The sequence below is a fragment of the Simochromis diagramma genome, unplaced genomic scaffold (genome assembly GCF_900408965.1).
Source record: "Simochromis diagramma unplaced genomic scaffold, fSimDia1.1 OVJJ01000715.1, whole genome shotgun sequence".
Taxonomy (NCBI): Eukaryota; Metazoa; Chordata; class Actinopteri; order Cichliformes; family Cichlidae; genus Simochromis; species Simochromis diagramma.
In genome coordinates, this window is record NW_024387128.1 from 450,014 (window position 1) to 464,829 (window position 14,816).

Consider the following 14,816-nt stretch of genomic DNA (forward strand, 5'->3'; position numbering starts at 1 on the left):
TATTAATTTTAGCTCCCTGTTTACGGTCATTACAAGATCAGTATAGTCATCGCTACTGAAAAATATGTTGGTGTCATCTGCGAACAGTATGAGTTTAAGTACTTGAGAAACATCAAAAATATCATTTATGTATACATTGAAAAGTTTTGGTCCCAACACTGACCCTTGGGGAACACCACATGTAATGCCAAGTTTCTCTAAGAGGTAATGCCCTATGCTAACATATTGTTCCCGACCCGTTAGGTAACTTTTTAACCAGTTACCAGCTTTCCCTCGAATACCATATCTTTCCAATTTATCCAATAAAACTGAGTGATTGATTGTGTTGAAGGCCTTTTTGAGATCAACAAAAAAGGTTACTGGATGAATGAGATTTGCTGTATAAAGTGAGACAATAAGTTCTCATGGAACAACTGTATCTCCTGGCCAAAGGTCGTTGCTTTTTGTATGATCCTTTGGAGTCGTTCACTTCCTAGGCTGCTGTCTCAGTATCTACTCCATGCTTAGTGTGTTGTTAATGTCCCCAGTTACTTAGGGGTTCACTCATGGGATCATCCACGCTAACGGCCCTTCTGGCTTCTTTCAATCTTCTGGGACATATCAGGCTCTTGACATATAAGCTTCATATACCACTTATTCCTTGATAGAAAGTCAATACAACATGGGCATAGCTTTGCCATGTGTTTATTTCTGTGATTTTGGAGGTTGTAAATAGCAGAGCTCTTAGCAAACCTCATTATATTATCCTGAAGCATTTTTATTTTATATTAAATTTCAACTCAAAGAACATGCAGTGAACTTAACAGAACCTGGAGTTTTAGTATGACATATCATTGTTAGATCAAAAAGACACTGAAAAAACAGCCTAATTGCCAGACCTGGTTTAACTGTGATTGATTAGATCTATTTTTGAAACGCTGAGGCAATCCTGAAGTCACAGCCAAGGTCAATAACTAACAGCTGTGCTTGTTCTGAATATTTATTTTATGTCAAGAGCTACTCACTGTCATAATTTGTCTGTGTTATTTATTATTATTTATTTATTCATAATTGCACTATCCAACTGAAACAAATTCGCAATTGCCAATTTAGTACCTTCTATGTCCTTTTTAATCCTTTTTTATTTTATTTGTTCTACATGCTGCTGTGAAAAAGACTGCAGTCGAAAAGAGCTCCGTTGTACAAAAATGCGCAATGGGAATAAATGAATCCATCTAGCTAAGTTAGACTCTTATGCAGCAACACATACTAACAGTGATGTGAATAAAAACATTCCTTTAAAGTCTGACTGTGAGCTGATCAAGTGCCAGTACTGATGTGGGATATATAATCTTGTTTATAAAATTACTTTCACAGTTATTTTATACCTGGTGAAAGTACATCACAAAGCAGGAATACCAATACCAGTCCTAATGATGTTCACTGAATCCAAGGTCCACTATACGATGTGTCCCAAATTTTAAAATGATAAGCTAGATCAGATCTCTAATCCCTAAACCTAACCAAGGAAGGAAAATGGCAGATTAGCTTGGGTAAAAGACTGAAAGTTGAGGCACACAACGATGCATGCTGCTGACAAAGTTTCTGGGCTGCCTTTCCTCATAACAGCCATCCCTCAAGAGTTTCTCCATCTAAAGCAATGCATTATCGGGGACTGTAACATCTAGTCCTTCTTACTGAGTACTCAAAATGGAGCTGAGTGACATTCAGCTGAAGCACTGTTAACTCTTTATAACAATCCAGAAAGAAAAAGAACATTTTGAAGACCTGGATACATACATTAGTATTTGAACACATGTAAAGTGTGCTGTAGCATTAGAACGGAATGAAAGGGGAAAAAAACGAATGGTCAACTGAAGCTGAATAGGAACAACTTTGGGAAGTGTATATACTGATAATCCAGTTACAGTACGTGATAAGCCCGTTAGTTACAATGAAAGCTCAACCATTATTCGTGTTACTTTGAGACACACCACCTGAAGACGAAGACGTGCCAGAAACCACAGAACAGCTACCAAAATCTCAGTCCTGCCTAGGGATGGGTATCGAAAACCGGTTCTTGTTGAGAACTGGTTCCCACTGTTTCAATTCCTTGGAAACGTTTGCCATTTTTAAAAACGATTCTCTTATCGATTCCAGTTGCCCCGAATGACATCATCACGTTGAGTAGCGTCTTTTACCCAGTAGGAAACACGGCGCCTAAGCGGCTCAAACGCTCAAAAGTTTGGTTACACTTTAAGAGAAAGGATGACAACAGGGCAATACTTGCAAAGTAGAGATTTCATCAAAGGGAGGAAACACTACGAATATGCAAAAGCATTTGCTCAAAAAACACGTGATTGCTTTAAACGAATGTTGTGTTTTTGATCCGCTCCAGACTAGCGAAGCTCAACCCAGCAGCAGCGGTAGCGTTTCCACGTCCTCTCCCGTTAATACTGCAGGTAACTAATCAACTAGCATTGCATATTATGTTGGCGCGATTTACCTTATTACAAAACCTGCTATTACTGTGCGACCGTGGCTCAGGGGGTTGGGAATCGCATCTGTAACCGGAAGGTCGCCGGTTCGATCCCTGGGCTCTCTGTCCTGGTCGTTGTGTCCTTGGGAAAGACACTTTACCCTACTTGCCTACTGGTGTTGGCCAGAGGGGCCGATGGCGCGATATGGCAGCCTCGCTTCTGTCAGTCTGCCCCAGGGCAGCTGTGGCTACAACTGTAGCTTGCCTCCACCAGTGTATGAATGTGAGAGTGAATGAATAGTGGTATTGTAAAGTGCTTTGGGTGCCTAGAAAAGCGCTATATAAATCCAATCCATTATTATTATAAAAGGCTTGCACCCTTTTGCCACAGTAGATGCCCCCCGAGTTTCGGTAAGTGAATGTGTTTAATTGTAGGCTAAGTCAGGGAATGTCAAAGTTGCATGTTCTCCTCTTACCAGATGTTTCATCCGTTTCCATTTCTATATCTTTTAGAGAAATGATAAAGACTCTGAACCCTAAGTAGAAAGCCCCAAATAGAGACAGTTTAACCAACCACTTGATCCCTGCTTGGTATGCAGTCAAAAAGGCAAATCTGATTTCTCAGCTGAAACATGTTGAAGGCAGCCATCACTGCAGATGGATGGACAACTTTTTGTCAAGATCATTACCTCACAGTAATGCTGCATTATGTCAGGAATGGCCAGACTCATGAAAAAGTCCTCAAAACCAAACCAGTGTACCAGGCACAGACAGGGAGAGCTGTAGCAGAGGAGATTGATGAGATCTTGGAGGAGTATGGTATCAAAGACAAGGTTATGGCAGCCACTGTTGATAATGCGGCCAACATGGATGTAGCTGTCAAAAAGCTACAAATTCTCAAGTTTCCATACTTTGCACACACCCTGAACCTTGGAGCTGTCCTGCCATTTCCAACTGGGCGGCAAGAATTCGCTCTGTGATTGTATGGATGAAGAGGTCCCACATGGCAAAAGTGGCCCTGAAGGAGAAGCAAGAGTTGCTCAGTAAGCATAATGAATATTTTTTTAAGATTGTGTATATTATAATCATTAGATCATGATCAAATTAAATTTATAAACTAAGATATGTGGGACCATATGGGACCTTACATTAGCATTTAAGTTGAGAACGCGTTACCCCTCAGAGCTGCCCAAGCATATGCTGCTCCTAGATGTAAAGACCAGATGGAACTCTTTGTATTTGATGATGGAGAGATTCTGCGAGCAGTTTCCTGCCATCCAGGCTGCAGCCATCGATCCACAGATAAGAAAGTCCATAGAAAAGGAAAGGTGAGTGGTATTGAAAAATAATCATAATATGCCTGAATTTGGACTCAGGTTTTATTTTTGTTTGTTTTATGCAACATATCTCTTGTATTTTTGCTTTGTTGATATTGCAGACTGGCTAAAATGGGCAATGATGACTTAAGAAAAGCAGAGGAGTTTGTGGTACTCTTGCGGAAGCACTACACCTCCACACTAGCAGTGTCCAGTGACAAAAGTCCGACCTGTGGTGAGATTTTGCCCATCCTGCAAAAGCTACAGCAACACTACACCATACAAGAAGATGACTCTGCCTTCACAAGGAGCATAAAGGACAACATTTGGAAAGATCTTTCCAAATGATACCAGGCACAATTGATGATTTATTTATCATAAATAAAATAACCCAGACCCGCCTCGTGTTCCCAGGAGGCAACAAGCATCGAAGGCGTTGGAAGGGGAGGGGGGATGTGTGAGTGCTTATCAGTGTAAGTGTATGTGTGTGCGTGTCCATAGTTCAGCTGAGACAGTGTCCTTCGCCCTATCAGGCTAAGTAAACAGTCTTCCAGCCAACCCAGGTGGCCTTGCATGGGATGGGAAGAATAGTCATCACACAGTCGTTATCAGGGAGTTTTTGTTCGGCTCCAGCCTTGGGCCCGTGCAGCTGGCGCCGTGGTGTTCGCATGTTGATGTCGTTGATTTTTCTTTTATGCGAGCAGCTCAGGAGAATTTCAAAGCTGATCTTTAACACTATGACACTGGTCTCTCAATTTCCCGTTTTAGAGCCGCAAGCCTCCCCATGATGGTATCAAACTTCTGGTCCGTGGTGTTGTCATTCTTTTGATTCTGAGACCCCACAACTGCAGTGAGCCGTTCTGTGATGTGATCCAACTTTCGCTCAAGGGTCTCATTTTGAGCAGGCCTCTCTCTGATGTATCCCATCATACGCTCAATGGTGTTATTTTGAGTCTTCACGGCAGCTGTAAGCGTCTCCAAGGTGTTAACCATGCTGCGTTCGTTGTGAGAGGTCGCGCCTCGTCCCATCGCTTCAATTCCAGCGGGCAGCCTTGGGGGGGGGTTTGAACAGCCGGTTCCGCTCTCTTAATTCTCCGATAAGCCAGGGCCAAGCCAGCTCCGATCAGCAAGAACCCTGTTATCATGGTTCCGAATAGGTAGATATCTTCAGCGTCCTCGATCGACAGAGGCGCCAGGCACATGATCCTCCAGTTCTGCCACCCGTCCATCGTGTATCCGGCAGGGAAAGTCCCTCCAGGGCACTCGGGCTCTCCCGAACCCAGACTTCTCGTTGAGAAAAGGGTGTCAATAGCATTCAGAGACCAGTTGATCAAATCCATAATTCTCTTTTAGGTTTTAGAGAACGACAGTGGGAGACTGTTCGAGGGAAAGTAATACACACGAGACAAGACAAGGACACAAGAGGCTAAGCAGGGAAGATAAGGGGAAGGAGGAGAGGGAGAAAAATGCGACCGCCTTCGCCAAGAGCCAAACGGATTGCTCATTTTTTGCTTAATTTTTTATCATGTCCATTTAATTTCAGGCGCCACCAGTAAAGCAAAAAAAAAAAAAAAAAAACGGCCTTGGAGGAACTCTTTGAAGAAGAGGACAATGAGCTGCAGTCATTCCAACAACGGCAGCCCATTCTTTCCCTGACCCAGAGAGTAGATCAGGAGATCCAGCTGTATAGAAGCCTAACCCCCATCCCCTGCAAGGATAACGCCGCCCTATGGTGGTGGAGCAAGAGAAAGACTCTGCCCCTGCTGTCAGCACTGGCTGGAAGGTTTCTGTGTGTGCAGGCATCCTCCACCCCGTCTGAGAGGGTGTTCTCCACAGCTGGAGAGACCATAAGTCCAGAAAGATCACGTATCCTTCCTGAAAAAGCAGATATGCTTATATTTCTGCCAAATAATTTTTAATTCTCCATAGTTGATGGATGCAGAATTGCACAGTGCACAGTTCCATTGGACTTGAGTTGATTGTATTTTTTGCTGGCTGATATAGTTTTATTTTTGAGTGCCCAGCTCATATATACTTTTAAAAAGGAGAGTGTGAATGTTACTGGACTTTCTTGTGTAATTGCCACTGAATAATTTATGTTATACTTTGTTATTGCTATAACAGAATATTTATTTTATTATTATTTGCAACTTCTTTTTTTCTGGGGTCCTCGTGGCCCCCCATCTAGGCGCAGTAGGCTGTGGATCGCTTAAGATCTCACTGTTGGGTTTGTAAGGTCATGCTACTCCTACATTTCTGTCTTCTTCAAAGATAAGATATAAAACAAAGTTCAAAGCTAATCGACCTGTGTGTTCTCCTCTTTTTAAAAATAAGAATCGATAAGAGAATCGATAAAGAATCGAATCGTTAAACAGAATCGAAAATGGAATCTGAATTGTGAAAATCTTATCAATACCCATCCCTAGTCCTGCCTCAGTGGCTCAGAGCTGCTTTCAGGGGGTACTTATAAAATAACACATGGTTATAAAATTGCTCCTAATCTGTGTTTATTAAGGATAACCTGTACTGTGATGGAAGGGTTGTATGTTGTTTTTAGTTTGCTGGATCTTTTTTGCATCCTTTAGTGCATCCTCATGACCTACTTCATGTTTAGGCAGTGTGTTAACCACTACACTATGGAGTCTATGGCTGAAATGTTTTTCATTGTTCATGTCAACTATGACCATCATCCCATAACATTTATGCACTATCCGATAAGTGTCACAGCCAAAAACATCACAGCATTAACTTGAGTGCTTACATTTTTCACACAGCACCAGAGTTTTCGAAAGAATCATCCAATTAATTTTGCAGCTGTTAGCCTTTAATGATCCAAACACATATTGTTAGAAAGAGCTGTGAGAAACAGAAGTGACAGAAGTGACGGGAAAAGGTAAGCGACCCATGTTGTAGGTGATGTCAGACGCCGGAGATTTGGCGGAAAAAAAAGCGAATGGTAGCGTAGAATTTAACAAAGTTTCTTTAAGCTTCAGTATTGCCAAATAAACTAACCAATTGTCATATAACTAACAACATCTGTCCTATCATCTCTAACACCCTGGAAGACAACGGGGAGAGTTTAGACGCTCTCCAAGATTACATCGACCGGTGCTTCCAAGATTTAGTAATGAAGAAGGCTCAGAGTGCATCTTCCCCGGCCAAAATTGAGACACCATCATCGAAGAGATGTCGCCCGGCAGACTCCCCCGGCACAACATCGCCTGCCGGCAAAGACATTGCAGACATCCTGGAGTCAATCGACAAGCGATTGTCCAGTTTCGATGCGAGGCTGTCCCTGGGAATTTAAATCCTTGCGAGAATCCCTGGAGTTCAGCCAACAGCAGGTGGAAACGCTTGCTGCTGAAAATGCCATGCTTATGGGAGCCAGTCAAATCTCTCACCGATAACGTGACCCAGTTAAACATAGAAAATAAAAAAAAAATAAAAAAATCCGTTATCGATCTACAAGCCCGTAGCATGCAAGACAACCTTGTGTTTTCTGGTATTCCAGAATCTGCTGGAGAGAACGCAGAGGCAACGGTGAAAAGCTTCATTAAAACCCACCTGGAGCTGCCGGAGGACACCGTAAAGCACATCGCCTTCGAAAGAGTGCATCACTTGGGGGCCGTGAGGTCACGTCCTATTGTGGCCAAATTTGGCCAATTCAAACAGAAGGAACAGGTGAAGAGTCGCAGCAGGGAGCTGAAAGGAATGGATTTCAGCGTGAACGACCAGTTCCCCAAAGAGATGCTGGAACGATGCAAGGTCCTGTTCCCAGTTCGACGTAGCTTCATCCAGAAAGGCTCCCGCACTGTCGTCGCCATGGACCGGCTCTACATGGACGGACAGCTCTACCGCGACCCCGGCACCACACCGTGGTTATATTGACTGCACTCCAGATAAGAACCCGCTACACTCTTTTCTTATTCATTCCCACTCTCTCCTATAACATGTGTTTAACCTAGTAATATCAGTATGATGTCATAGCCGATATAACACCGTCACCCTCCATCATTACTTTAATTGGAATGTTTCCGTTTCTGTTCTTTTTTGTTGTTGTCGCTCACAGTTCATGTGGTTTTGTCTTTCTCTTTTCTTTCACTGCTGTGATCACCTACTTCCCCACTCACCTACAAACAACACCCTCTATTTCCGCATATTTTCACACCACGATCAAGCAAAAACACGCGCTCAACGGCAGCACATTTACAACATCCTCACAGCGCACACAGACTTATAGGACACACACGCAAGCCATGCTTGTTCATATTGGTGAATATACACACACATAGTCAGACTTATGGAGCCTCTCACCACACTTTTTTTTCTCTTTCTATTTACAAACAAGTGATGTTTCCACATTCTCTCCACCCGTCTAAACGAAACACCCAGTGTACATCATTAGACATACACACACAATTATGGGCACGCTGAGGTTTGTCACATGGAATGTAAATGGAGCTGGCTCCAGAGGAAAGAGGTTAAAGATATTTAACCAGCTTAAAAACTACAGGCAGATGTTGTTTTATTACAAGAAACTCACAAACCTGTCACAAGTTTAAATGAACTTAAAACACCTGAATTTCCTAACGTGTTTGCAGCCTGTTATAATTCTAGACAAAGGGGAGTAGCAATTTTAATACATAAAAATGTTAATTTTACAGTACTCGATACAGTTATAGATCCAGAGGGTAGATTCCTTATTATTAAATTATCAATATTTAACAAAAAGCTATGTATTGTAAGTATATATGGTCCAAATGTTGATGAACCCTCATTCTTCAACGGATTCTTTAGTGCACTCTCTGAAAACCTTGTTGCACACTTATTCTTGGAGGCGACCTCAACCTGGGACTAAATGAAGAAATGGATAGGCTCAACACAACAGGAACTCAGCGCAATTAGCAATCCACAAATATAATCAAACAGTATATGAGCGACTATGGCCTTTGCGATGCATGGCGCTCCCTTCACCCCAACAGTAAGGAATATACTTTCTTCTCACATGTCCATCACTCCTTCTCTCGTCTGGATTATTTCCTAGTCAGCAGCTAACTGCTGAGTGACATTTCAGACACTGAGATTCACCCTATAGATGTCAGCGATCATGCTCCTGTATCTTTAACACTAATACATAAGAAGAAATCTACACCAAGTAAAAACTGGAGATTCAATACTTCGCTGCTCAAAGATGAAGACTTTATTAAATATTTTAAAAAAGAGTGGACTTCATATTTAGACTTTAATGACACTCCCGGAACTTCAGCCTCTGTTCTATGGGAAGCAGGGAAAGCTGTGATGAGAGGTAAAATAATTTCTTTCTCATCACACAAAAAGAAAGAAGAAAACAAAAATATTCAGGAATTAGAAAAAACTATCAAATCCCTAGAAGAAGCCTACGCGTCCCACCAAGATCAGGAAATAAAGAACAAAATACGCAAACAAAACTAGAAAAAAAACCAATTCCTAGTACAAAGTCTTTGCTTGCAGAATTTTGAACACAGTAACAAATCAGGTCGATTTCTAGCTAACCAGTTAAAAATAAATAAAGAAAAAACAACTATATGTGCCGTTAAAGATTTATCTGGAAACACAATATATGACCCTGGAAGAATAAACAAAATTTTTAGGATTTCTATGAACTCTATATTCACCACAAATAAACCCATCTAAAAATGAAATCTTTTTTTTGACAACGTAACTCTTCTAAAATTACTAGACACTCAAGCAATGGAACTGGATTCGCCACTGACGCCAGGTGAACTCCAGGAAGCCCTGATAAGCATGCCCAATAATAAGGCTCCAGGTCCAGACGGCTTCCCTGCAGAATTCTACAAAGAATTCTGGACAATTTTGGCACCAGTATTCCACAGAATGTTGCAGGAAAACAAGGAAAATGGCAGACTACCACCAAATATGAATTCTGCCAACATTAGTCTCCTGCTAAAACCAGGCAAAGACCCTTTATTTCCATCAAGCTATTGTCCAATATCCCTTATAAATGTACACTGCAAAAAACGATTTTCAAGAAAGTAAAAAAAACCTTGTTTATTGACATTTTTTCTTATTTTTTGCCTAAAAAGAAAATATATTCTTAACAAGCAAGTTTTGGACAAGAAAATAAAGCTTATTCTAGGAAAATATGTCTAACTTTTCCTTAAAAGGATATTTCAGCTCATCTTGAGCTTTATTTACCAGTTACAAGGCATGACAATGGTTTGGTTGAATTTCCAGAATAAAAATAAGATTAGTTTTCTCATTTCAAGAGTAAGGGCACTTAAACAGCTGCTCAGTTTAAGAAATGTATTTATTGACACTAAAGTTTAATATAATTGCTGTCAAGTTTGACACAATATGCAGTATATGAACAAAGGCAGGAACTAAAAGCACATGGTAAACATGAAATACAGGCCCATTTGAAAAACAGAAACAGCACAACTCATTCACTTTAGGCCATGTCAAACAGAATAATAGATCAGCATCAGTATATCTATACTATGGCAATGCTAAAATCTCATTCAACTGTCAGAATTTATAGAAAAACAACAACTTCATTTTAAAAATTGTCACAAAACTGTCCAAAACAATAACCTGAAAATACAGTTCATGCATGTAAAGCAGTGTACCTTTTATAAAACATATGTTGAGCTCACGTGTAGTCCAATTACATCACCCAGGTAATATTTCATGACCGCACATGTCATATCTTTGTGTGTGAAACTGTAATATGGAATGAAATCTCATATCATATCATTGTTGGCTGGCTTTCCACCACTGAATCGGTCCTGTATGCCCACATGTTACTCAGATTTCTGTTCACTGCTGATGAGGGTTCCCTCCTAGAACTGCAATTGAGATTGGTTGATTAATTGACTAGTTGCGGATAAGGAAATTAAATACAAGGTACACTGATAATTTCTAAAAAATTTTAATGTCAGAAATATACTGTATTTTATAATTTACTCTAAAATATGCATGTTTTCAAGCTGAGTTTAATAAATGGATATTCATTTAATGCTCATTGCTATTTGGCAGCTTAACTGTAGTTTAAAAGCCTTGAAAAATCCTCAAAAACCTAAAATGGGAAAGCTAAACTAAAGAACACAGGAAACATGGAAAATGTTGCAAAAACCTTACAACCTTGAACAAGGAACATAAGACATGAAAACATCAGGGAGGGAACACAGATGATAACACAGGAGAGAATACAGACGATCCAACAAAGAACACACTAAATATACACACACAAAAGGAAACGAGGAATTGGCAGACAGGCACGAAACACAGCTGACACTAATCAGATGAGAAGAGACCAGGAGGAAGCAAAACAGAATACACCGATGCAGGGCAGGGACTATCAAAGTAAAACAGGAATAAACACGAATATCGAACCAGGGACAATACACTGAAGACAAGGGAGGTACAGAGAACACCTAAACACTGGAAATAATTAACAAATAACTAGGAAACTAACTGACACAATGAATATTAATAAACACAAACAACCAAGGAGACTGCGGACCATGACAATCGGTTTATTTAAAACAAAAGTTTAAAAAAATACAAAATGTTGTTTTCTCTAGTAGAAGAAATTAAACACTATCAGAATATTCTTTATAAATAGATAGCATTGTTGTGGATTATAAGGAATAAGCATTAACATATCTACTGTTAAGCTGTAAAAACAAGTAGACATCTAACATGAATATTTTATATGATTATTTTCAAAGATATTAAAGTATATAGTCAGTCTCACCTTACAGACTTTTGTGTCCTAATCGATCCGCTGCATCGTCCATTGGCAAGGTGGTCGGAGTGTGTTCGAAGAATGTGATACCAAAATTAGCTGTAAACACGATATTCTTTGACACATCCATCTATGCCACAAACTTCACGGAAATCTGGACTATGGCTATGTGCAGAATTAATATGACTCAATAGGGATTTGAGGGTCAGACCCACAAAAACGATGTAGATAACACAGCGCCAAATCATTTTGTTTTACTGGTCTGTGAACTACTTTTCCCATAAAGTCAAGATAACCAGGATTATTCCATTATGGGGTAGGAATGGCTATCCTAATTCAGTGCCCTATAACAGCTGTAGTAAGTAACAGTACCCACACGTCAGTATTTACAGAACATAATCTAACTAAATAGTCAAATATTTAAATATATATCATTTTATAGGTATAAAAGAGCGAACTAAACCATTTCCGTACACAACCCCATACTCCTGAGTTGGTACAGCCCACCTTCCCGCCTCTAGCTCCGTGGCTAAGCGGTTGGATTGCAGGATTTTGGGGTCTGGGTGTAGATGCGATACAGTTGGTACAGTGTGAAGAAATTAAGGCACGCTATGGAAAAACTGGACGAAATAACAATTGCCAACCTGAAAGGTATGTGACTGTTTGGTTTTTCTATGTTTTGTGTTCTGGTATGTTGCATGTTAAGTCGCTAGCATGGCAGGCTATACCCGGTTGTTAGCTTAGTTTAGCTGTGCGGTTAGCTTAGTTGCATTAGCATTTTTAAATATGCTAGTGCAGAGAGTTATGAAAGAATTCATGTCCAGTTATTAGTTTCAGTGTCTGTGAATTTATTCAACAAGTGTGCAAAGTGCCATAAGTTAATGCCAGTTTTACAGAAATTGTGGGAGTTTCAAATTTCCATTAGTGAAGTTATTTCATTATATACTTTAGCCCAGGAAGCAAAAAAAAAAAATACATTTATATGTATACATGCATTTAATTGATGTATCACAAATATATTACTTTTACCAGTCAATAGGAGGAAGGTAATTTAGAACCTGTGGAGCAGTGAGGAGGGAGAATAATGGAATAGAGTCATGGTTTTAAATGGTAAATATTAAATTATGTTTCCTATGTATTCTGTCTGTTACCCAAGCAAAGCTGTCAGCTGGCTTGCACATGAGGATAATGCAATGTAGTGATAATTGGAAACTCCTATTGCAGAAGCAAATGTTGGAGAAGACCTGCTCTCATCACTTTCACGAGATGACATCAAAGATCTGTTTCCTGGTCCTGAACATTTCCTCAGGCGTCGGGCTCTATGGCTTGCAGTGCACAAATGTGAAGAAGTAAGTTCTGTCCTATCGCTGTGTGACAAAACTGAGAACACACCAGCTTGTTTTATGCAGTTTCAAATAATTCCACCAATACTCACTTAACAGATAGACAGTACAATCTTCTTTAGTTTTGATTTAAATCAAGTGGCCTACACATTTATTAAATATACATATTTTTTTATTGTTCAACACTTTACTGATATTTTGTTGTACTTTCTTTCATATTTAGAGACCTAAAGTTCTTGTGCAATTTTATGTGAAATTAGCCCTATGTACACTGTATTTTAGAACAAGACTGCTGCTGAAAAAACACTAACAACTACTGGAGATGGTGACTTCTTCAGAGAGGAACCCAGCACTTACCTCCATCCAAAAACTTTGGATGGAGGTAATGCTACAGTATCTTGATTGGTCTACATTTATGCTTTGCAGATTACATTATTTGCAATGTTTAATGGTGTTGCCCTGTCTTATTTTTCTTTTTTCAAACCAGTGGAACATGCAGCAGCTGTGTTCAGAGCCCTTCCCATGCTTTTCCCTTCCAGCACAGTACCACCTAAGAAGCTGGGCATCTGTAGTGAGGCTTTTTTCCATGTCCTAAAGGTAAGGCTGCAATATTCTATGTGTATATATTGTTGAATTTTGCAGTTACTCATGTTCTCATTTTATATATTTTACTGTGGAGTCAGTCAAATATTCTTAAAGTTCAGATCCCCATAACATGTTGATGTTAATAAAACCTACAAAAAAAAGTTGATCTATTTTAAACTGTAATGCAACTCAAAAATTGTGTTTCTTACAGTCTTGTTCTAATCCTCTTTTTTTCTGTCACGTAGACTTCAGAAGACCCTGAAGGCTACCTGCGTCAGCGACCCCTGGCTTGTCCAGTTCTGCTTGTCTCTGAAGGCAACTGCATGATAGCTGTTGGAACCACACCGGTGAGCACTTTTGACCGGAAGGATCTTAATGAGGGACGATGGCATATTACTATGCCCTCCACCTCACATATCCATAGTGCATTTCCACGCTGCTGTCTGTCTTGCAAACTGAAATACTCAAAGACTCCATCCATGACCGAGATTCAACCCCCTCTTACAAGAAGGCGCTTGGTGAGTGGAAGTCATTCATTGAGTGAGTCTCCCAGATGACAGACTCCATCTGCCTTGTTTATCAGACTCAGTGTTAGTCAGTGAGGTTGTTTTTTTTTTCTCTAGAAAAGTTGTTCAAATGTAAAACACATGTTTGTTTGTGTGGTCGTTAAACTTGTTCTTCTAAAATGTTATGTAATATACGATTTGAAATAGTGATTGTTTTAAGCTTCAGCAAAATTTATTTTTGATACCAGCCATGAGTGTGTTATACTGTTATTATTCATGTTAAGAGTATCTGGAATATGCACTTCTTATATTGGCCATGTTACACAGTACCCTGCGGAAATGTATAATTTTAGGCATGATTCTCCTGGAACAGACCTCAGTGAATTACTGACCCATTGCTGTGTCAATAAAAGCGCAAAATCTAAGAGTGCTTTTGCTGTCTTAATTTAAGATGAATTCCCTTATTTTTAGTAGCTTTTTGAAGAGATGGTGTCTTATTCTCAGGAATTTTTGCTGATTATTGTTCTCAGAGTCGAAACATAATTCTTATAGTTAGCTCAATCAAGAAAGAAACAATTCAGTGTTAAGAAAATTTGTCCTATAGTAAGGTGTTTTTTTTATGTGAAAAATCTAAATTAAGGTGTAGAATCTTAAAGTAAGCAAATAATTCTTGAAAACAGCTTGTTCAAGAAAGCATAATACTCATTTTAGGTACAGATTTTCTAAATATCAAAGTGTCTTTTACTTATAATAAGTCACATTTTCTTCAAATAAGCATACATTTTAGACAATTTTGTCTAGTTAAAAGGCATATGGCAGTTAGATTAATTTGCTAGTTTTAAGAATTCTAGTCAAGCAACT

The 14,816-nt window shown here is 39.6% G+C and overlaps 1 protein-coding gene across 1 annotated transcript; it reads left to right on the forward strand.

The window, feature by feature from the left end:
* The first annotated feature begins 12,056 nt into the window (after positions 1-12,056).
* On the forward strand, positions 12,057-14,209 carry LOC120743464. Its single transcript, XM_040047106.1, has 6 exons — positions 12,057-12,172; positions 12,746-12,870; positions 13,147-13,246; positions 13,352-13,461; positions 13,695-13,967; positions 14,204-14,209. The coding sequence occupies exons 1-6, from the start codon at positions 12,091-12,093 to the stop codon at positions 14,207-14,209; spliced, it is 696 nt and encodes a 231-aa protein (XP_039903040.1). The 5' UTR covers positions 12,057-12,090.
* The last annotated feature ends 607 nt before the right edge of the window (positions 14,210-14,816 follow it).

Coding starts and splice junctions, on each gene's coding strand:
- LOC120743464 (XM_040047106.1), top strand. CDS start 12,091: ATGCGATACAGTTGGTACAGTGTGAAGAAATTAAGGCACGCTATGGAA. Junction 12,173..12,745: donor AACAATTGCCAACCTGAAAG/GTATGTGACTGT, acceptor CTCCTATTGCAG/AAGCAAATGTTGGAGAAGAC. Junction 13,462..13,694: donor CTTTTTTCCATGTCCTAAAG/GTAAGGCTGCAA, acceptor TCTGTCACGTAG/ACTTCAGAAGACCCTGAAGG.